Raw genomic sequence first — 21,232 nt, forward strand, 5'->3', positions numbered from 1 at the left:
TCCCACTGCACCATGCTGATGTGACAATGACAATCAACTTGTAGATTTTAAGTAGGGTTAATCCAAATGTTGCCAGCAAATTACATAGCCATAGAAATACTTATACAAGAGTTTTACAAGAACAAGAACATATAGAGTTATCACTAAAGCTGGAATATAAGAGCATAGATACACTTATACTAGAGTTTTACAATTGAACAAGAAAATACAGAACTCTCACTAAAGCAGGAATATAAGTGCAATATCAGTTGCGGAAAAACACACCAAAAAGCCAAACTCCAAACCAGAATCCAAAGAGCATTAACATCCTATGCAACAAGGAACGGCAGAACAGTGAGCATGAAGGTCTCATAAGAGAAAGTTGCTGAACCAGAGTACGATTTATCCTTCTCCTTGAATTTCTCAGTTAGTCCCTGCAAGAGGAATAATTAACAACCTCAGAAACCAAATATTGAATATGTGAAATCTCTTGGTCAACCTGCCCCAACCCACCATCAGCAGTTTCACATTTGAAAAATTATGAGAACAGTTCAATTTCTTCAGGCACTCAAAAACTCTCGAGATTTATTACAAACATATATAATTCACATATGAAAGTTATGCAACAACACCAAAAGAAGGAAAATAAATTCTTGTCTTCTTGTGGTAGTGAAATCGTATTGGAAAGAAAAGTTGCTTGTATTCCACAGTAAGTAATGCTACACACACTCCCTGGCATGGCTTTTAAAATCACCATTGAATTTACGATGATTCACTATTGAATTTGGTGATTTTAAAAGTCACATCGAAGAGCATGGAGTGAGAGTGTGGGTAGCATTTCTCTTCTGCAATTGGGTGCTGTTCTGAATATTTTATACATTCATGCATAACTTAGAGAACCATCAGTGGTGTTGAATACATTCAATTACTAAAATTGACATAATGTTAAGTGATAAAAACCAATTATAGAAACTTAAATAGAAGTCAAAAGAGAAGAAATCCCCTCTTCAACTATAACCAAGTGAAATAGCAAAAATGCCTTCCTAGAGCCAACCTAATTAGTGCATTAGGCACGCCAGAGTAGAGACAATAATGTAAATTAAAAGGAAGGAGATTACCTTAACCGTGAGACAGCACCTGCATTACAAATTGGTAAAAGAAAAAAGAAAAAAGTCAGCCAAAACATAAAAATTTCAATTTCAATTTGCAACTATATACAATAAAAGAGCACCAAAGTCTCCAAACAACCGACCAAAAAGTGAAACAGTAAATAGAACATACTCGATGAAATTATCATATTCAATGCCATGGCCTTTGCCTCCAGTTTTATCAAACTTAGACACAAGCAGATCCAAAACTGTCGGAGAGACAGAAAATCCCAGACTCAATAGTGCCTCTCGCAACTCAGACGAATCAATTTTGCCACTCCTGTCCCTATCAAATCTCTCGAAAATGTCCTGAAGCAATTGCAATAGAGCAGCAGACAATTAGGAAACATACTTAGATTTAAAAAGAGGAATTGTATTGTTTGTCAATGATAATTGAAACTCATACTCACCCTCCAACTCTGAAGACTGTAAAATAATGCAGTGAATTCCTTAGGTCCTGCATTAAAATTACAAATAAAAAATTTTAAAAAAAAAATCAATAAACCTTGGCAGGATGAAAATGACTGGATTCAAAGGAAGCAAACCTAAACTTGAATACTTTGGCAATTCTAAAGCAAAATGATAAAATACCAGCAATGAATTGTTTTTGTTTTCTTTCATTTTTTTGTTTAGTAGAGAAAGCGAGAATCAAATGGACTCAGGCTCAAAGAATGCCTAACCCCATTTGGAATCACTACTTTTATGTCATTATTAGCTTATCACTTCAAAAAAGAATTTATGAAATGTTCCCTCCCTCCCTCCTTGCTTATGACTTCCAAAAAAGCATTTATGAAATGTTTCCTCTCTCCTTCACTCCCTCCTCCACCAAACCATACACCCACACCCACAAAACCCAAGCCTCCATACATCGCCAATGATACACCATCACCACCCCCACACCCACCTACTCCAACCTCCAATAATGCCCCCACCAAGACCGACACCCACACACAAGCTTTTGACATCCCTGTGCCACTGAGACCAACAGCAGCACAGAAAAATACCCACAAGTCTACTAATAGATAATAAATATAGAGAAATGCTACTCTTTACACCACAAGCACACTATGATAACGTGGCATGGACTAGTAGTCCTTGAATCAACCCATGTCACATCAGAATAATGTGATTGTGGTGTGAAGCATAGCATTACTCATAAATAAGCAGGCAGATTTAACATCTTTGATTTAGCATTACTCATGAATTTGGCTTTGGCATATAACATCTTTGATGTTCCGTTTGTCAAGCCACTTTTTCTTCTTTCTTTTTTTTCTCAAGTAGAGTGACCAAATGGCCCCAAAGAGAGTCCTTCTAAGGTGACTTGGTCCACAACTTGGTCAATAAAAAAGGCATCATAAATAAGTAAGCAAAGCAAAAACTAGATCCAAAATCGTCCTTACCCATCAGTAAGTAGCCAAGTCACCCTAGTATTTCCCTGCCTAAGAACACGTCATGTAAAAGGATATCCCAGATATTGCACGGGTTGAATAGGTCTAATATGAGCCTCAAATTACGACGAGAGGGAAGGGGTGGCTTGCACAAGCTACTAGAGTGGTTATTGTGGTGGCCAAACCACCTCTGCAGTCAGAGGAGATGATTCAGTGGCCGAACCACCAATTAGCCAATAGCCTGAGCTGAACCATTCATGTAGTGATAGGAGGTGGTTCGGCCATCCAACAACCATTCATGTGGCTTGCACATGGTAAAATGACTACTTATTGCACGCCATTCCAAATTTTCCAATCTCAAATATAACCCGGCCATTACATTACAATGAAACGTTTTTCCCACTACCGAATTTCATTAAAACTTTCACAATAACTGGCTTGAAAACTACATCAAGAAACAAGGACCGACCCAAACACAGACCGGGGTAGGCCATGGCCACGGCCACCCCCGGTTTTGATAAATTTTTAAAAAATGTACTTTAAAATTTTATTATTTAAGCTAAATTTTTGTTATAGAGAACACTTTTCAGTTATGAATATTATCAAAATTAGGCTTCACAATAAAATTGAAGATGAGTTTATACAAAAGAGAAATTGCTGCAAAGTTTAGTACAAATTCAATCATTTTCACGATATAAGAGAACATCGAGTTCCGTTTTAATAGGTGATTGAGTTGAAATTTGAAATATTTTAAGAAGCAATTACTTTGTGTTTTTTTTTTTTTTTGCTTATATTTTCTTAACATTGAATGCATACTAATTTTATTATTTATATATTGATTTAATCTTCAATTTAATATGTTGATTTCGTTTTTAATTTTAATATATTTCTCATCCATTATTTGGCCCCCTCTTGTAATATATCTCTCATTGCCCTGTCCATAAAAATTCATAATTCCGTCCGTCAAGAACATTAATAAGCAGCTCATTCCTTGAAACATAAAAGTGACGCGGTAAGGTTTACCAACTACCAAGTGTAGTAAAAGGGGTGGATGACCAAAACACCATAGTCCTTTTTTTTTTTTGATAAGTAAAAGTGTAGGCAAAAAAACACCATAGTCCATTCTTATGATAAGAAGAAGAAAAAACACATAATCGTCCATTGGGCCCACGAACTACATCCACCCGAACGCGGCATGTGGGAATCACGTGACTTTGATCCGGAAGTCGTTAACGCGCATCACACGCGCATACGAGGAAATAGATATTTAAACAAATTTACGCGGCGATTTAGTATTTAGGTCAAATCGGTAAAAAAGAGAGGGCATTGCGGACATTTCACCGCATTCTTCGTGCTAATCAGGAATCCCTATGGTCGTGCCACGAGTCAAACACTGAGCACGCTCATCTGCCAGCTTGGCCGGACTCGCTTCCCCAATCGGAGAACCTCCAAATCCGGCGCAATTTAGCACGGTACGCCGGGATTTTGCTCGGCCAAGCGAAATTGAGATCACAATTCACAACACAACACAACACCAAGCAAACAAAACCATCTAGAGAGAGAGAGAGAGAGAGAATCTAACCGATTTTCCTGACGTTGGAATTGGTGAAGAGGTACATGAGAAGATGGACGGTCCTCAAGCTGAAGCTCTGATTGTAAGAAGAGAGAGCCCTCTGCATCTCCTTATCGTCGATGAGGCCACTGCCGTCCTGGTCGGCCATCCGGAAGCAAGCAACGACGTTGGGATCGGTGCCGGGCGGGAAGGCCGAGGGCACCAGCGAAGCGAACGGGGAGTAGCCCTGCGCCGATGGGGGGTAGGCGGTTGCTGGAGCGGAGGCGGAGGAGTGCTGGTCCTTGGGGGGCTTGTAGTCGTAGGGCGGAGCGGAGGGCGCGGCGCCGTAGGGTTGGGCCGTGGGGGCGTAGGGGGGGGACTGCCCGTGAGGCTGTGGTGGCGGTGGCGCGCCGTACGGTGTGGCGTAGCCCTGTTGTGGAGGTGCACCGTATGGGGCCGAGCCGTAGGGCGGCTGGCTTCCATGCTGCTGCGAAGGCGGCGGAGGCGCGCCGTAGCCGTAGCCGGGAGGATGCTGTGGGTAACCTGACATTTTTGCGTAGAGAGAGTGAGGGGATAATCAAATTGTGATCAGATTTTAGAGACTAGATGTTACAAAACAAACAAACAAAAAATAGACTAGGGGTTGCAAGTTAATAAGTTTGGGCTCAGAGCGGGGTAGAATGACCAAACTGCCATCAATTTTTTCTTTTCTTGGCTTCTTTTCCCTTGTCCTTTTTGATCGAAATTTGCTCCTGCTACCCTTCAACTTGAAATTTTGGGATCTACCAGATTCGCCTTTTTATTTTTTTTAATGCTATGGACTTGGTATTTCTTCGGTGATTCTTGAAAGCTGTCAGAGCAATTTAATTGGAAAGTGCTTGTGAAACGTGCATGGGCATTAATTTAGGAATATGATCTGTCTTCCATTTTATGGTTATAATTTGAAGTTGATGTTTCTATTTTTTTATTTTTTATTTTTAACAAATTTCAATTTTTATTAATAATTCATTAAGCAAAGGATTAAAATCCTTTCAAATTTTTTTAAATTTTTAAATTCATAAATGAATAAACTGCTCCCTATTTACAATACCATAAATATAACTTGAAATTTTTTTTAACCCAAACTCTATCTATGAAACCTACAGTAACCTCACTATCGAGATTCTGAGCGGCTGAGTTTGCATCCCTCTTCACATGAACAATCCTCCATAATTGCATATGGCTCAACTTATGTTTTATTCCATCAACTTTATGACCAAATTTGCACCAATTTTTACCCCCCCGCCCCTTGATCACATTAACAATCTGTAAAGCATATCCCTCCAAAATTATGTCAAAAAAGTCAATCTCTTTGTATAGATCAACTGCATATATGGCTGTCAAAGCCTCAACTTCCGCAAGATCAACTAAGAAGCTCTTTGTGGTACTACATGCGGTCAATATGACTCTTAGATGATCCTGTACTAAAATACCTATCCCAATACATTCACAAGTTTTATCTATTGCTACATCCTAATTAACTTTATAAATACATAGGATGGTTTCTGGCACATTATTTTGTTGTATTTAATAAATATTAAATGACATAACAATATTTACAATGTGATAAATTTTATATATATATATATAACATTTAATATGTAATAAATTAACTTTGCCCAAGTAGGGTTGTTGCAAATTGGTTGGATAGCGTGGGCAAATGCTAGCAATGATTAAAGCATCTTTCACACTTTCTCTCCTATAGCGACAGACTGACAGTGTGAGACTATCAAAAAAAAAAAAAAAAACAGTGTGAGACGTAAACACGTCCTCAAGGTTGGTTTTGTCCGTTGGAAAATTGGGCTGACACTGCTTCCTTGGGCCTAGTCCAATTGTACTTGTACCACCCTCTAACCATTGAGTCATTCTTTAGCTCAAAACTTTTTGGGCTAATTATCTTTTGCCTTCATGAATTACAACGTCTTAATACTTTAATTTATGAACTATCAACTATGACACCTGACCCATCAAACTACCATCTTATGATAAAAAATCCACTTCTATCAGTTAAAATTGACAGTCAACGTTCATGTGCAAGTTATGTTCCATTTTAAATTTTACTTCTTCCACTTTTGCCTTTATTTTAAATTGTTTTCATGTGTTGGATTAGGGTTTAGGAGGGTAAAAGCGTCATTTTCTCAGTCTAAAGTGAAGGCAAAAGTGAAATAAAAAAATTCAAAATGGTGCATGACTTGCACATGACTGTTGACCTTCAATTTTAACCATTTTGACTAACGGAATTGGACCTTTTGTCATAAGATGATAGTTTGATTGGTTCAGGTGTCATAGTTAGTAGTTTATAGAAGAAAAGTGCTAATGCGCCGTACTTTATGGAAACAAAAGGTAATTACCCTAAACTTTTTTCTCTCTTAAGCATTATTAATTTAAACATCGGAGTCATTTTTTCCGACACCCGTCACACTCCATTGCTTACATTTTTCTCTCTTGCTGGTGCAATTTGGTCAAGTATTTGACGTAAAAAAATTGTCATGACATTTTCAAATTCATTTCGTCACAATTTTCGTGTAGTTTTTCTTGTTATTAATGTATCTTTAAAGTCAACACGAATTGGGACCTTTTTTTTATAACTAACTTTTAATACGTGTGTGATTAAAGTCAAAGTTATATAAGCATTTAACATTCACTAATCATATGTTAACATATGTCAAAAGTATAATACCTTAAGAATTTTGAAAAATGTTAAGAGTTACAACTCTTTGCAACTTGTTAACACCTGCATAGAAGTGTCAAAATTTTTTTAGTGACTAACATGATTTCAATCACATGATAATGTGTGTAAACATTTTGTAAAAAAGTTATAGGTATTACTTGAAAATGTTAAAATTTTAGACGACCTTAATTAGAGTAGATCGTACTGTGAATTATAGGTAGAGATTCCAAACAATTATAAAGTTCGAATTGCTAACAATTTAGATAATTAATGCTAAAAACTCATATAAAATTTGTTACCTGAATATGTCTCGAGTAGAATCCGCCCGCTTATTTAGTGAGTCCTATAATAATTGAAAAATGCTAGATGTATCAAATATTTTATCAATAAATAAATATCACGATGCTGTGTAGCTTATTAATTGAAAATGATCAAAATAATACCAAAAAATAGGCTTCACATAATCTTGATAAAATAATACCAATAAATAAGCTCATAGTAATCATTTCCTCACATTCTAATTGATTAAAAAAAAAAAAAAATTCCTCACATTTGCGACTCAAAGCAATTTATTGTTCAAATCGTTAAAAATCCCAATCGAAATTACAAAGGTGGCTTCAACATCTCCTCTTGAAACAACAGCCATCCAAAATAATCAGCCTGGTCAATTTTGCCACGTGTAAGGCGATAGCTAATCGTCAGGAAGAACACCGCCGACACACGATCAATGCCCTCCCGCTCCATCCCGAAGCTTTACGGATCCTCGTTACCGCTACTCCAGAGACCACCGAACACTCTTCCCAACACCGCTTCGTGGCCAACAGAGTTGACAAAAAAGTGAAAAGAAGTAAAAAAAAAAAAAAAAAAAAGAAAATTAGAAACCTCTAAGCAGCGTAAGTTAGCAAATGACACCCATCCCGCGCACTTTAGCGACGCCTAATGCTTCCTACATCGCCTGTGACTATTCTTCCCCACCTTATTCTACGCACCCCCCCAGGCTGTTGCTTTCGTTCCAGGACTCTTCTAGGGTTGGGGATTGTTATTATCTTTCTCTCTTTAGCGGGCATTTATTCTCCATGCTCTTCGGAGAGCTAGGGCTTCGTCTCATAGGGTTAGCTTCGGAGCCTAATCGCGCCAAAGCACATGGACAGCAGGAGGCAATCCAAGGACTCGCTCTCCTACTCCAAACTCTTCAATCTTGAGGTTTGTCATATGGGTTTTCGCTCTTCGCAAATGGGTTCTCTTTGTTTTCTCAAATTACTGCCTCTTTTGTTCTTGTTTAATTTGATTTATTTGTGAAGAATTTAGGTTATTTTATCAATTTTGCGTTGCTTTTCGAGCGTTTTTTGTGTCTCATTGTTGAAATTGTTATTTGGTTAACTTCAGGTACTTCTTTTCATTGAGTATTTAATTGTGGTTTTTATATTTTGTTTTTGTTTTTGTTTTTTTGGTTTTTTTATTGTAGTCTTTGATGAACTTTCAACTTCCACAACAAGGTGATGATTTTGATTATTATGGGAATAGTAGTCAGGACGAGAGCAGGGGTAGCCAAGGTAGGCTTTGTTCTTAACTTTTGGGCTTGAAATCACAATGACCCGTTTGGATTTGATGATTGTCATTGCAATTTAATTGTGAAGATTATGCTCTCTCTGCTTAGAGTGACTTGGAATAGTGGGTTATGAATTCATGTATGTATGAATGCTTTGTGCTTTTGTTTTTTGGTTGGTTATACATACAGGTGGAGCGGTTGTGAAACGTGGTAATGGGACTATGCGTGAAAGGGAACTGAGTTCGTTAAAGAAAAGGAAGCAGTCTGAAAATAGTGACGACGAGGACGAGGACAGTTATAACGGGAGACACATTACCGAGGAGAGGTATCGATCAATGCTTGGAGAACACATTCAAAAGTACAAGAGGAGGCTCAAGGATTCCCCAGCAAGTCCTGCACCAACCAGGATGGGGATTCCAGTTCCAAAAAGTAATTTGGGTTTGAAAGCTAGGAAACTGGGGAATGAGCACCAAGGAGGATTTCAGGAAGTGGAAACCATACCCGACTGGTTCAATGATATTAATCCTCAAAAACAAGGGATCCATCGTGAAGCAGATTTTGCACCACTCAATGGCAGTGAAAGGTTTGTCATCTTATCTGGTTGTTTTACAAGCTTTTTGTTTTTTGGAAACATCCACTACTTTTTTGTTTGAGTGATATATTTTCATTTATGTACTCTTTGCAGAACAACATATGAACCTGCTTTTTTAGATATTGGTGATGGCATCACATATAAGATTCCTCCAACTTATGATAAGTTAGCAGCCACACTGAACTTGCCAAGCTTCTCAGATATTCAGGTGGAGGAATTTTACTTAAAGGGTACATTGGATTTGGGGTCCCTAGCGGCAATGATGACAAGTAATAAAAGGTTTGGACCTAGAAGCCGGGCAGGAATGGGGGAGCCTCAGCCCCTGTGTGAATCGCTTAATGCGAGATTGAAGGCCTTGTCAGCTTCTAAATCATCCCAGTTGTTTGGTCTAAAAATATCTGATATCGGGTTGAATTCCTCCATCCCAGAGGGGGCAGCTGGAAACATAAAGCGATCTATTTTGTCTGAGGGTGGTGTTTTGCAGGTTTACTATGTGAAGGTTCTGGAGAAAGGAGACACATATGAGGTTCATTTTTCACTTGTGATTGTTCCAGGAATTTTTTTTTTTTGGTACAAAAAGAGTGGGGTTGGGTTGGGGGGTGGGATTACAATCGGTTCTTTTTATTTTCTACATTGGACTGGCGATGGTGTTTTTTTTTTTTTTTTTTTCATTCAGCTTTGGGTCTTTCTGTGTTGTAGATCATTGAACGGGCTCTACCCAAGAAGCCAAAGATAAAGAAAGACCCTTCTGTGATTGAGGAGGAAGAAAAGGAGAAGATTGGAAAAATTTGGGTAAACATTGTAAGAAGAGACATACCAAAGCATCATAGAGTTTTTACAGCCCTTCATCGAAAGCAACTAATTGATGCGAAGAGGTTCTCAGAGAACTGTCAAAGAGAGGCAAGTCCACAAACTTTAGCAGTGGTTGATTTCCTTCATACACCCTTTCTTGTTTTTTGTCCTGAAGCTATGGTGTCAGCTGCTTCTTTTATCAGGTGAAAATGAAGGTTAGTAGATCACTTAAATTGATGAGGGGTGCTGCAATTCGCACAAGGAAATTAGCTAGAGACATGCTGCTATATTGGAAGCGAGTGGATAAAGAGATGGTATCTCCTTTTTTTCCCCCTTTACATTAACTAGACTAAAGAAGATACAAACTGCCAGAGAAGTAATTTTATCTGTGACCCAATGGAGGCACACAATAGCATTATTCCCCACATGCATAAACACAGACATATGTGCTCTCTCTCTCTCTCTCATGTATAATTATATTTAGAGAATTTTACGACTTGTATGCAAGTGTGAACCCCAAAATATATGCTTGCTCATCTGATGGGCTTTAGTTTTTTCATCTTCTATGATGGTACATGTCTGAATCTGTCATTTAGACAAAATTACACCTAGGTACCGTAATGATCCTCCCAAAGCATAACTTTGTAGACTAGATTTGCCAATATCTCAGATCATTTATATGTCATCTTATCTTAACCATTAAGCTGGAGTGGCATCTCAATAGTCCATGAATAAAAAAAAGAAGAAATAGGTTGACAGTTGGGAATAGAAATCCTTAGTTGTCTTCTAGGTAGGTCATTTAGATATATCTGATACTTAACATTGTCTGGTATCGTGGCACTGCGTACTAGTAAATTTTATTGACTGAAAATAATTTTTTCATCGCCTATGGTCTTTCCACCAAGTGGCATCTCCTAACCACAAATAAGGGGTGGAGTTGCTTATGACATTTGAGTTTTATTATCTATAAAATAAAGGGGAAAATAAGATTAACTCTTTCATGACTTGAAAATTATCATGTTTGTGTGATTAATTTTAAATTAGTACTTATAGTCACTCTCTTTGTTTGCAGGCAGAAATAAGGAAAAGAGAGGAGAGAGAAGCTGCTGAAGCTTTGAGGCGTGAACAGGAGCTTCGGGAAGCAAAGAGACAACAACAGAGGCTCAATTTTCTCATACAACAAACAGAACTTTACAGTCATTTTATGCAAAACAAGTCAAATGCACAGCCCTCTGAAGCTTTGCCTGTTGGAGATGAAAAATTAAATGACCAAGAAGTGCTTCTGAGCTCTTCAGATGCTGAGCCTGATGAGGAAGAAGATCCTGAGGAGGCTGAATTGAAGAAGGAGGCCTTGAGAGCTGCTCAAGATGCAGTTTCTAAGCAGAAAAAGTTAACAAGTGCATTTGATACTGAATGTTTGAGGCTGCGGCAGGCTGCTGAATTTGAGAGCCTTCCACCTGAGGTTGCAGGATCTAATAATATAGATCTACATAACCCGTAAGTTTTTCTTTTCTTTCCTCTCTCTCTCTGTCTCTCTGTCTCTCTCTCTCTCTTATTGAGCAGTTGGGGACTGAGCATTTCTTGCCAATTAACAAAATTTATATTTATATTTACAGTTCCACCATGCCTGTAACATCAACAGTTCAGACACCCCGTATGTTTAAAGGTTCCCTTAAAGAGTATCAGCTAAAAGGTCTTCAGTGGCTGGTTAATTGTTACGAGCAGGTTCTGAGGCAATCCCTGGATTAATAACTTAATATCCTTCCCTTGGTTCTCTCTTGATTGTTTATTTATGAGGTCCCTTGTCCTTTGGAAAAATTGTTAATTCGGACTGTCAGGTTGTAAACAAGAGCTCATTTCTTCTGGCCTTTTTTTTTTGTTCACAGGGTTTAAATGGCATACTTGCGGATGAGATGGGCCTTGGAAAGACCATACAGGCCATGGCATTTTTGGGTCATTTGGCTGAAGTAAGTATTCAGCTTGGTGTTTTGTACTTGCATATTTTCTTTATGGTAACTTTGGTTTCTTGTCCCATTCAGGAGAAAAATATATGGGGTCCTTTTCTGGTTGTTGCACCTGCTTCTGTATTGAACAACTGGAATGATGAAGTTAATCGATTCTGCCCCGACTTGAAAACTCTTCCATATTGGGGCGGGCTTCAAGATCGAACCATACTTAGAAAAAGGATCAAACCCAAGGATCTGTACCGCAGGTAGATGCCATTTTCACAGCTGTTCTTTTACTTTCCCACAAACAGATGACAATGACATGCTGGTCTTTGGAGGCATTTTAGCCCTTTAGATGGTGCCATGTTTCAATTAATTTTATATTTTTGTGGAGAAACGTGTTAAAATAGATATTGGAGACATGTTCACTGGATTCTTTGTTTCTGACATGAGTATGCTTACAAGGAAATTTCTAGCAGCGTGGGTGTTTATATGGATAATGGTGTCCAACATGAGTATGAGTTATATGTCTGGTATGTTTGAGAAAGCAAATATTGTGAAAGATCTGCCTTTCCAAATGTTTCAGTTGGACTGTTGACAACTGGTGAATAAAAACAATTTGTTTAAGCACATAGTTTAACAACTAAAAATATGCATGTTTTGAATATACCTCATGCCATCTTCAAAAGCTACATCAATACCTTTTAGCTAAACAGATGGTAAGTCCATGTCTTCAAGATTATAAGAACTCTTTGTTTTGCCTCAAGTCAGCTCTTAATGCTCCTTATACAAAGATCTGGGTGGTCAAAAACTTATTTTTCCTTTATTTAATATTTCAAATAATTCATTAACCTGAGCATTTGATCAATAAAGTGCCCTATATTGTCCATCTTTATATGAGCTTCTTTTTCTTGTCAGGGAAGCTGGATTTCACATTCTTATTACCAGCTACCAGCTGCTAGTGTCTGACGAGAAGTCTTTTCGGCGTGTGAAATGGCAATACATGGTGTTAGATGAAGCCCAGGCAATTAAAAGTTCGAACAGGTTCTAACATAATCTTTGTTGTTGTTGTGGCTTGAGTTTGTGAGATGTTTTTTTTAGTTGTTTTGTAGTTTCTCACATCCCACTGAAGAATCAACCATGGGGAGTTACTTCAGTTTGCTTGTCCTTGTGTGTAATAAAATTGACGTGTTACGCGGAAGAACGTATTACTGTTTTTCATATAAACCTGAAACAACCAATAAATTACTGAAATTATCTATTCATACCTTTTGAAATATGTAGTTGCATAAAGTAGTTCCCTCTTGCGCACCTGATCTTTTGTTTCACCACCACATTTATTTATTTTGATAAGTAAACGTAATTTATTAAAGCTCAAAAGGCACAACCCAAGTACACCAACCATCGTTTATTTGTTTTGATAAATTGATATCTGTTGGTTTTCAAATCTTTCTTTTCTTCTTAGTTCCATGGTTTTATATCCATGATGATGATGATAATAACAATTTTCTTTTATAACGATATTGTTGTTGTTGTTATATTCTCATCATACTGCTGTTGTTGGAGTTCTAATCCTTTATTTTCTTATCTTATCTCATTGGATACTTAATTTGGCAGTATAAGATGGAAGACACTGCTCAGCTTCAATTGTCGGAACCGCTTGCTGCTGACTGGTACACCTATCCAGAATAATATGGCAGAGTTGTGGGCCCTTTTACATTTCATTATGCCAACCTTATTTGACAGCCATGAACAGTTCAATGAGTGGTTTTCAAAAGGGTAAGTATTTTTTTATGCAAATAAGTTCATTTCTGTACATTTTACTGCATATTAGAGACTTAGAATGTTTTCCTATTAATGATCCTTTATTGCATATCAGAATTGAGAGCCATGCAGAGCATGGGGGTACTTTGAACGAGCACCAGCTTAACAGATTGGTGAGTTTACCTTTTCTAGTACTTGAGAATAATCAATAGAATTTTTGTCTTCCTGTGGCCATATACCATCTTTAACATATATATATGCTACTTAAAATAACTATGATAATTCTCAGCTCCTTTTAATATCTCGATCTCTGCTGCCTTCAGTTTTGACCTTTTATATGACATTAATTGTTTTGAACATTTTCAATAGATCTTTCTGACTAAATTTTTGGTTTCTTTCCCCCTTTCAGCATTCAATTCTAAAACCTTTTATGCTGCGAAGAGTTAAATCAGATGTGATTTCTGAGCTGACCAGTAAAACTGAGGTTACAGTGCATTGCAAGTTGAGTTCTCGACAACAAGCTTTTTATCAGGCTATTAAGAACAAGATATCTCTTGCTGAGTTGTTTGACAGCAATCGTCATCTTAATGATAAGAAAATTCTGAATTTAATGAATATTGTCATTCAGCTGAGAAAGGTATGTTGTCAATTCTATTGGAGTTTTCTCTTGTTCCACTATATTTGAAAAGTACGATTTTGATATGTTTGTGCTTCAAAATTATGGATCTTCATGAATTTTGTGTCTGCAATATGAAATGTTTCTTTTTTAGTATTTGCCACTGTAACTTGTTTTACATTTGTGTAATGTTAGGTGTGTAATCATCCAGAGTTGTTTGAGAGGAATGAGGGAAGCACATACCTCCACTTTGGGGATATCCCAAATGCTCTACTGCCTCCTCCCTTTGGGGAGTTGGAGGATGTACACTATGCAGGGGGTCACAATCCTATAATATATAAGGTACTTTCTTAAACCTTTTTTCTACCCCATAAGTTAAAAAATTTCTTCATATATGTTCATATATGTACTGCCAAAACTGTAAGCATTACTGTAATTAAAAATGTCATCCTTAATAGTTAATTTTTTGGCATCTCCTGTAGTTTTGAAGTGAGAAAGTTGCTTTACTTTTCGTCTTAACACGTCCATTTTACCATATTTCAACCATTTTGTTTTTTTTTTTGTTTTTATCTCTCTTAGTTGCATGCTTTGTCTACTTTTGTGCCCATATTACCTGCTGTGTCTGGTTGTCCCAATCAGTGAAACCTGTAGTGCTAATACCTATATACTACTTATTATACAAGTTAATGGGCCATAGTCTTGAGAGCCTAGACCATAGGCATAGGGTTACCACACCAAAAAAAGGAAAGCATCCTAATTGGACATGTTCCAACTGTTCACTATTTTAGGATCTATGATATTATTATGCATGAGTTTAGAAATTAATGCAGCAATTGCATGATTGTGGGGCCATCTTATATGAGAAATCTAGAAAGATTTTGACTGTCTAGGAGCCCAGATAAAGAGCTGATGCTTTATTGGTGTTTGTGTTTAGATGGGTAAAGTGTGTCCAGTTGGTAGGGATGAGTCTCGATTGAATTGTATATATGAAATGGATCATAAAAAATTGGTTCTGAAATCTCCAATTGCAAGTTTCTCAGGCAATGTACTGAAATTTACATAATATCCAACAATGATGGTTTAAAGGAAGATATGGAATCAATCTGTGATCTTTCGTTTAATTCAACTTTTTACCTGGCAAATTATCAGGTGAGCATCGCAAGACTTATAGGTTGTTGGGTCCTAACCAAATGTCTTCCAGCCAGATTTGTACTTTAGTGTGGTTCATGGGGTCAAATTCTTTCTACAGTTAGTGATTGGGTCTTATATAATCCAAGGATGGTTTTTGAGCAATGTAAGTCAAAAATTGACATAGATATTTAGTGGTGGAGCAATTTCCATTCAATAATGTGATATTATAAAAAAATTAAAATATGGAATGCAGAAGGTGTGACTAATTTTTGTTAGGATCCTATGTATTTTTAAGCCATGTATACAGTGATTGTTTATAATACAGTCTACTCTTGATGTGCTTATTATTTTGTGGTAACACTGTTCTTAGCAATCACATGCGTTTGAATAATTAGACGTACACACATTGAACATGTCTCAATGGGTGCTTATTTTTTGTATGTGTTTGATGGGACCAATTATCTAGTGGTACTAGCAAATGTTGTATGGGTTGTAAATCTAACTAATTGATAATGCACAAAGCACATGCATTGTGTGTGTGCACCTTGGCTTTTCTTTTTATAGATCTGGTCTTTTGTTCAGAATTAATTGTGATGAAGATGTGCAGAGCTTAAATTTCGAGAAAATGTGTGTACACGCGTGAATGCACGCTCAGTCTTAATTTGTCTACTTTAATTTTTAGTAATTGATTGACTTTAGTGGGGCCTTTCTTTGTATACATCCTATGTACTAGGGTTGTGTCCCTATGCTCTTTTTAATGAATTAATTATTTATATAAAAAAAAAAATAATAAATAAATAAATAAATTCTGTTGTGTTCTAATTTTCCCCTTTCTTCCCAGATGCCAAAACTAGTTCATCAAGAAATTGCCCATAGTTCTGAGACTCTTTGCTCAGCAGTTGGACGTGGTGTCTGCAGAGAATCTTATCAGAAACACTTCAATGTGTTCTCCCCTGAAAATGTTTATCGATCTATATTCTTGCAAGAGGACAATTCAGAAGGATTATCTGTGGGAAGTAGAACTTTTGGTTTTACACGTTTGATGGACCTATCCCCATCAGAGGTTTCATTTCTGGCTACTGGTTCTTTTATGGAGCGACTGCTGTTTTCTGTAACGAGATGGGACCGGCAATTCCTGGATGGAATTTTAGACTCAGTCATGGAATCCATGGATGATAACACTGAATGCAGTTACCTCGAGAGGGGGAAAGTGAGAGCTGTTACACGGATGTTACTGATGCCATCAAGATCTGAGACTAACTTACTTCGAAGGAAATGTGCAACGGGGCCTGGAGATGCTCCATTTGAGGCTTTAGTTGTCCCTCATCAGGACAGGGTTCTATCCAATATTAGGCTTCTTCACTCAGCATACAAATTTATCCCACGAATTAGAGCTCCTCCTGTATGTTTTTCATTTACTGATTTATCATTTAATTTATTTATTTTTTTTAAATAAACTGTCATTTATCCTTGCCAAAACTTTATCATCACTAATTTTTATCTTCTCTATAGATTGGCGCCCACTGCTCAGATAGAAACTTCACTTACAAAATGACCGAAGAACTACATGATGCCTGGCTGAAGAGGTTGTTTATTGGGTTTGCACGCACGTCTGAATGTAATGGACCCAGAAAGCCAGATGGTCCTCCTCATCATTTAATTCAAGAGATTGATTCCGAACTACCAGCTTCACAGCCTGCTCTTCAATTGACATACAAGATTTTTGGGTCTTCTCCGCCAATGCAAAGCTTTGACCCAGCGAAGTTGCTCACAGTAAGTTATCTCTTTCCTAGTGTCCTTTTTATTCTTCAGATACCATTTTGTTTTCTTTCTTTTTAAGCTTATGTTTAAACTCTCTCATGTCTAACTAGGACTCTGGAAAGCTTCAAACACTTGATATATTATTGAAACGTTTGCGGGCAAAAAACCACCGTGTTCTCTTGTTTGCCCAAATGACGAAGATGCTGAATATTCTCGAGGTATTTTTAGTTTTATATTTTTGAATATTCTTTTGCTGTTAACATGGAGCTATCCAAGTTAAGTTGAATCAATACTTTTTGATCAATCCTGTTACCATAAGTTTAGATTTTGTCACAATCATGGTACTGGCAGGTCCTGATACAAATTGGCGTTGGTGATATGGATTGAACGCTTTAGATGATATGAAGATGAAATAATTCAAATTTTTTTTTTTTTCATGATTGATATAATTCAATGATGCCATAAGGTCGTAGGAGCCTGGGTGTGAGTTCCCATAGGTTGCTATTGGTTGGTTGAGAGAAATAATCTTTATAGAGCCCCTTAATTGAGAAGCAAATTTCAAATGAGTCTCAAGTCATGAGTTGATTTTGCAAGCTAGGTGACAGATTGGAAATTTTACTGCAATAGCACTGTACTAATTCATTTGTCGTTTTTTATGGCTTAGCCACTTTATCTGGTTAATTGTTTTTCTGTTCACAACTCTTTCATACACGCGCAGGATTACATGAACTATAGGAAATATAGATATCTTAGGCTCGATGGATCCTCCACTATAACTGATCGGCGAGACATGGTCAGAGACTTCCAGCATCGGTAGGAGTTCATAAACATGCAGTGATTTTTTTAACAGTTTTTTACAGTTGAAGTACACTTTTTTTCTTGTTCTTACCCTCTATGATAAACATGTGAATTGTACGAGTCCGTTACCAAGATTTATATTTTTCGTTGTTGCAGGAGTGATATTTTTGTGTTTTTGTTGAGTACAAGAGCTGGTGGGCTGGGAATTAACTTGACAGCTGCTGACACTGTCATATTTTATGAAAGCGATTGGAATCCAACTTTGGATTTACAAGCAATGGATAGAGCTCACCGCTTGGGTCAGACAAAAGACGTTAGTTTCTTTATATCACTTCAAGTCTGATTTTTTCTTTTTGGAAGGCTACAGGCGTTTTGGTGGTTTTCAGAGTCTCCAAGGGAATCCATTTTTTTCTTGGCTTTCGGGAGATATCTTGCTTCCTTATGTGGCCTCTCTATCCAACTCTCTCTCTCTCTCTCTCTCTCTCTCGCACGCACACACACTCCACATGGCCGTACTAGAACACTCGAGCTTTTGGATCTTGTAAAACATTTAGGTTTCTCTAAATTGGATTTTTTTTTTTGGATTATTCAATTTTAATTGTAATGCTTACGTTCCATGGTGTAGGTTACTGTCTACCGACTTATTTGTAAAGAGACAGTTGAAGAGAAGATTCTTCAGAGAGCAAGTCAGAAAAACACTGTGCAGCAGCTTGTTATGACGGGTGGTCATGTTCAGGGTGATCTCTTGGCCCCTGAAGATGTTGTGTCTTTACTTCTGGATGATGCCCAGTTGGAGCAGAAACTCAGAGAAATTCCATCACAGGTTGAGTCAAATTCCGGTTATCTATCTATTGTTCCAAAGTGAAGTTCATTTTCCAAGAGATTAATTTCTTTTTTGATTATTTTGTAGTACAAGAACTCAGTCTTCCTTAACACTCCCCCCCCCCAAAAAAAAAAAAAAACAACAACAACAACAACAACAACAACAACAATAAAGAACATTATTTTGATTTTCCCTGAGAATTGGCTATTCTGAAAACTATTTTCCGAAAATAGTTTCCAAACATGTTTTCACATTTCTTCTGTTCCCGGCTCTTAATTCTCAAGAACAAAATCAAACTGGTACTTCAACTGTTTTCAGTACTTTCTGATTATCATTTTGTTGTCCCAGGCTAAGGATAGACAAAAGAGAAAACAATCGACAAAGGGTATACGGGTAGATGCGGAAGGCGATGCATCTTTGGAAGATCTAACAAATGCTGGATCTCAGGGTACAGGAAATGAGCCCTCTACTGATCTGGAGAAAGCAAAATCTAGTAGCAAAAAGGTACTGAATTACTTTCGGAGTTATTATTGCTAAAAATAGGATCTTGATAGTTTTTACTTGTTTCATGATAAGAAACCTTTTGGAAGCAGTTTGAAAGTCTTGATAGGTTTACATATTTTGCTACTAGAAGGATCCCATGTGAAGACGAACCCAGTGAAGGATAACACTTGTCAACATTCTAGTTTGGGTTTTTAAAGTCGAACTCAGTTTTATAAGTATGAACTATCTTGGATAAGACAATGTGTCAACGAGTCAAGTCAGTAATAGGTTTTTGTGCAAGAGATAATGACAGCACTATTGAGGATTGCTTGCATATTATGTGTTGCTTTGTATTCTACTAGATATGTCCACACCTAGAGCAGATCTCAAGCTGTTTCTGCCTTTTTGTTGTAAGCTATTCATGTTGAAAATACCCAACTTCTCTTTAACCCAAATGGTCATGGCCTGGCATGTCAGTGACATTTACCCCAGATAAAGTGATGAGCGATTCAGTCTAACAGTTAGAATTATTGTCTTCATAATATTCAAAGGGGAATTTTAGTCTTCCAATTTTTCTGCCAATATTTTATCGCCTTGAATGAAGATTAATCTTGATATTTATATAACCACTTCATGTTGTCCTCTTACTTGCTATAAGTTGCATAAAAAAAGTTAAATAATTTTCTTGTAAAACCATGCAAAATTGTAGTCTTGCTAGGTTTTTTTTATAGTGAGCAAGAGCATTTACAGTGAGTAGCATTATGAAAACTTGGATTTGGTTTACATGCTGTTATTAAAATAATAGTATGTATGTTGTAGTTTAATCAACGGTTAAGATTGAATTTCTTAAAATCTCTTTTCATTTTCTCTCTCCTATTAAATGCTTCTAAAAGTAGGTCAACTTTAAAATTCAATTTTAACTGTTGATTAAACTATAGCATACATACTGTTATTTTAATAACAACATGTAAGCCGGATCCTATGAACTTTAGTTGCTCATTAGATTATTCTTGATTCATTTGACATCTTAGGGTATACTTATGGCAAATTTTTTTTTTTTTTTTTCTTCTGAACTTGGTGCTTTTTTCAGTTTTGTTTACGATAATGATGTTATGTGCAGAGGAAGGCTGCTCCCGACAAACAAGCTCCCCCAAAGCAAAGGAACCATCAAAAGATGGCTTCCCCGATGGACTACGAATTGGATGATTCCCTTCAAAATTCTGATTCACAAGCACAAAGGCCAAAGAGACCAAAGAGGCCAACAAAGAGCGTAAATGAAAATCTTGAACCGGCATTTACCGGCACCGTCGCAACTGCTCCAGAGCAGGCACATTATCTTCCTCTGAGTGAGTTAGGCTCTACTGGTTTCGGAGCAGAAGCACTTGATAGTTGAATAAAAGTATACCAGATTTACAGTGTATTGATCAAGCTGTGGGGGTGTTGGATGGATAATTGCAAACCAGCAATGTGGAATTCTCTTTTCCTGGCTGTGTTATGGCGGCCAGGCCAGACACTGGGAAAGCAAGTTGAGCCACACAATAGTTTGTATATATTGTACGGAATTAGGTTCTAGATCCACTGCCTGTCCACAAGAGGATTTGGGTATGTACTGTACAGATGAGCTCTCTCTCTCTCTCTCTCCCTCATTATTTTGGCTGCACCGGCTCTATATATATTCTTGATTTTGTAGTCAGCCCTTTTACAAAATGTTGTAGATTGCCAACTTGTTTTTAATGGCCGAAATCTCATAGCCTTTTCTCTCTCTCTCTCTCTCTCTACCAGTATAAACTCATTGACTTTAAGTGACTCCTCATTGACATTAAGTGACTTCAAACTGATGGGCCAATTACTAAATAATATTCAAACACTTGCAAAAAAAAAAAATTGTAATATGCAAATGGTATCAACATAGGGTGCATTAAAAGTGCAATTTTAATGTAAGTAATAAAAAATGGACCGCTTGGAATTGTGTTTTATAAAAATTAGAAACGTAGAAATCTACATTTTTAAACTGCAAGGAAAGAAGTTCTTTTTTGAAAATCCATAATTTCTTTTAAAGACCAAATTATACTTTCGTCGAACGGCGTTCTAAAAAATTACATTATCAAATTGTATATTTTAAAATTGTAAACCCAAATCAAACCTCGTAAGGATTAAGAGGAAGACCTCCACGCTCCAGTTTAACACTTCTATTAGTAGA

At 37.1% G+C, this 21,232-nt stretch overlaps 2 protein-coding genes across 3 annotated transcripts; one reads left to right on the plus strand and one right to left on the minus strand.

Moving 5' to 3' along the window:
* Positions 1-21: 21 nt before the first annotated feature.
* LOC132161778 (calcium-binding protein CBP-like) lies at positions 22-4,704 on the minus strand. Its single transcript, XM_059571961.1, has 5 exons — positions 4,098-4,704; positions 1,538-1,584; positions 1,261-1,436; positions 1,098-1,116; positions 22-413 (listed from the first exon to the last, which is right to left on the minus strand). Exons 1-5 carry the CDS (start codon positions 4,615-4,617, stop codon positions 309-311), a joined length of 867 nt encoding a protein of 288 aa, XP_059427944.1. The 5' UTR covers positions 4,618-4,704; the 3' UTR covers positions 22-308.
* Positions 4,705-7,601: 2,897 nt separating this feature from the next.
* On the plus strand, positions 7,602-20,794 carry LOC132191386 (chromatin-remodeling ATPase INO80). 2 transcript variants are annotated; one of them, XM_059606372.1, is made up of 23 exons: positions 7,602-7,980; positions 8,243-8,330; positions 8,516-8,909; positions 9,012-9,444; positions 9,618-9,818; positions 9,914-10,024; positions 10,783-11,207; positions 11,327-11,435; positions 11,597-11,677; positions 11,750-11,922; positions 12,575-12,700; positions 13,274-13,435; positions 13,536-13,593; positions 13,830-14,057; positions 14,232-14,378; positions 16,009-16,569; positions 16,680-16,940; positions 17,039-17,146; positions 17,647-17,741; positions 17,883-18,039; positions 18,352-18,549; positions 18,898-19,053; positions 20,153-20,794. In XM_059606372.1, the coding sequence occupies exons 1-23, from the start codon at positions 7,921-7,923 to the stop codon at positions 20,423-20,425; spliced, it is 4,605 nt and encodes a 1,534-aa protein (XP_059462355.1). In that variant the 5' UTR covers positions 7,602-7,920; the 3' UTR covers positions 20,426-20,794. The 2 variants fall into 2 exon arrangements, with proteins under 2 accessions (XP_059462355.1, XP_059462356.1); XM_059606373.1 differs by lacking the exon at positions 8,243-8,330 and having other exon boundaries at positions 7,901-7,980.
* Positions 20,795-21,232: the final 438 nt, after the last annotated feature.

This window comes from Corylus avellana, chromosome ca9 (genome assembly GCF_901000735.1).
Source record: "Corylus avellana chromosome ca9, CavTom2PMs-1.0".
NCBI lineage: Eukaryota > Viridiplantae > Streptophyta > Magnoliopsida > Fagales > Betulaceae > Corylus > Corylus avellana.

Coding starts and splice junctions, on each gene's coding strand:
- LOC132191386 (XM_059606372.1), top strand. CDS start 7,921: ATGGACAGCAGGAGGCAATCCAAGGACTCGCTCTCCTACTCCAAACTC. Junction 13,594..13,829: donor AGCACCAGCTTAACAGATTG/GTGAGTTTACCT, acceptor TCCCCCTTTCAG/CATTCAATTCTAAAACCTTT. Junction 17,147..17,646: donor AGATGCTGAATATTCTCGAG/GTATTTTTAGTT, acceptor ATACACGCGCAG/GATTACATGAACTATAGGAA.
- LOC132161778 (XM_059571961.1), bottom strand. CDS start 4,617: ATGTCAGGTTACCCACAGCATCCTCCCGGCTACGGCTACGGCGCGCCT. Junction 1,585..4,097: donor TTCCAACGTCAGGAAAATCG/GTTAGATTCTCT, acceptor ATTTTAATGCAG/GACCTAAGGAATTCACTGCA. Junction 1,437..1,537: donor ACAGTCTTCAGAGTTGGAGG/GTGAGTATGAGT, acceptor CAATTGCTTCAG/GACATTTTCGAGAGATTTGA.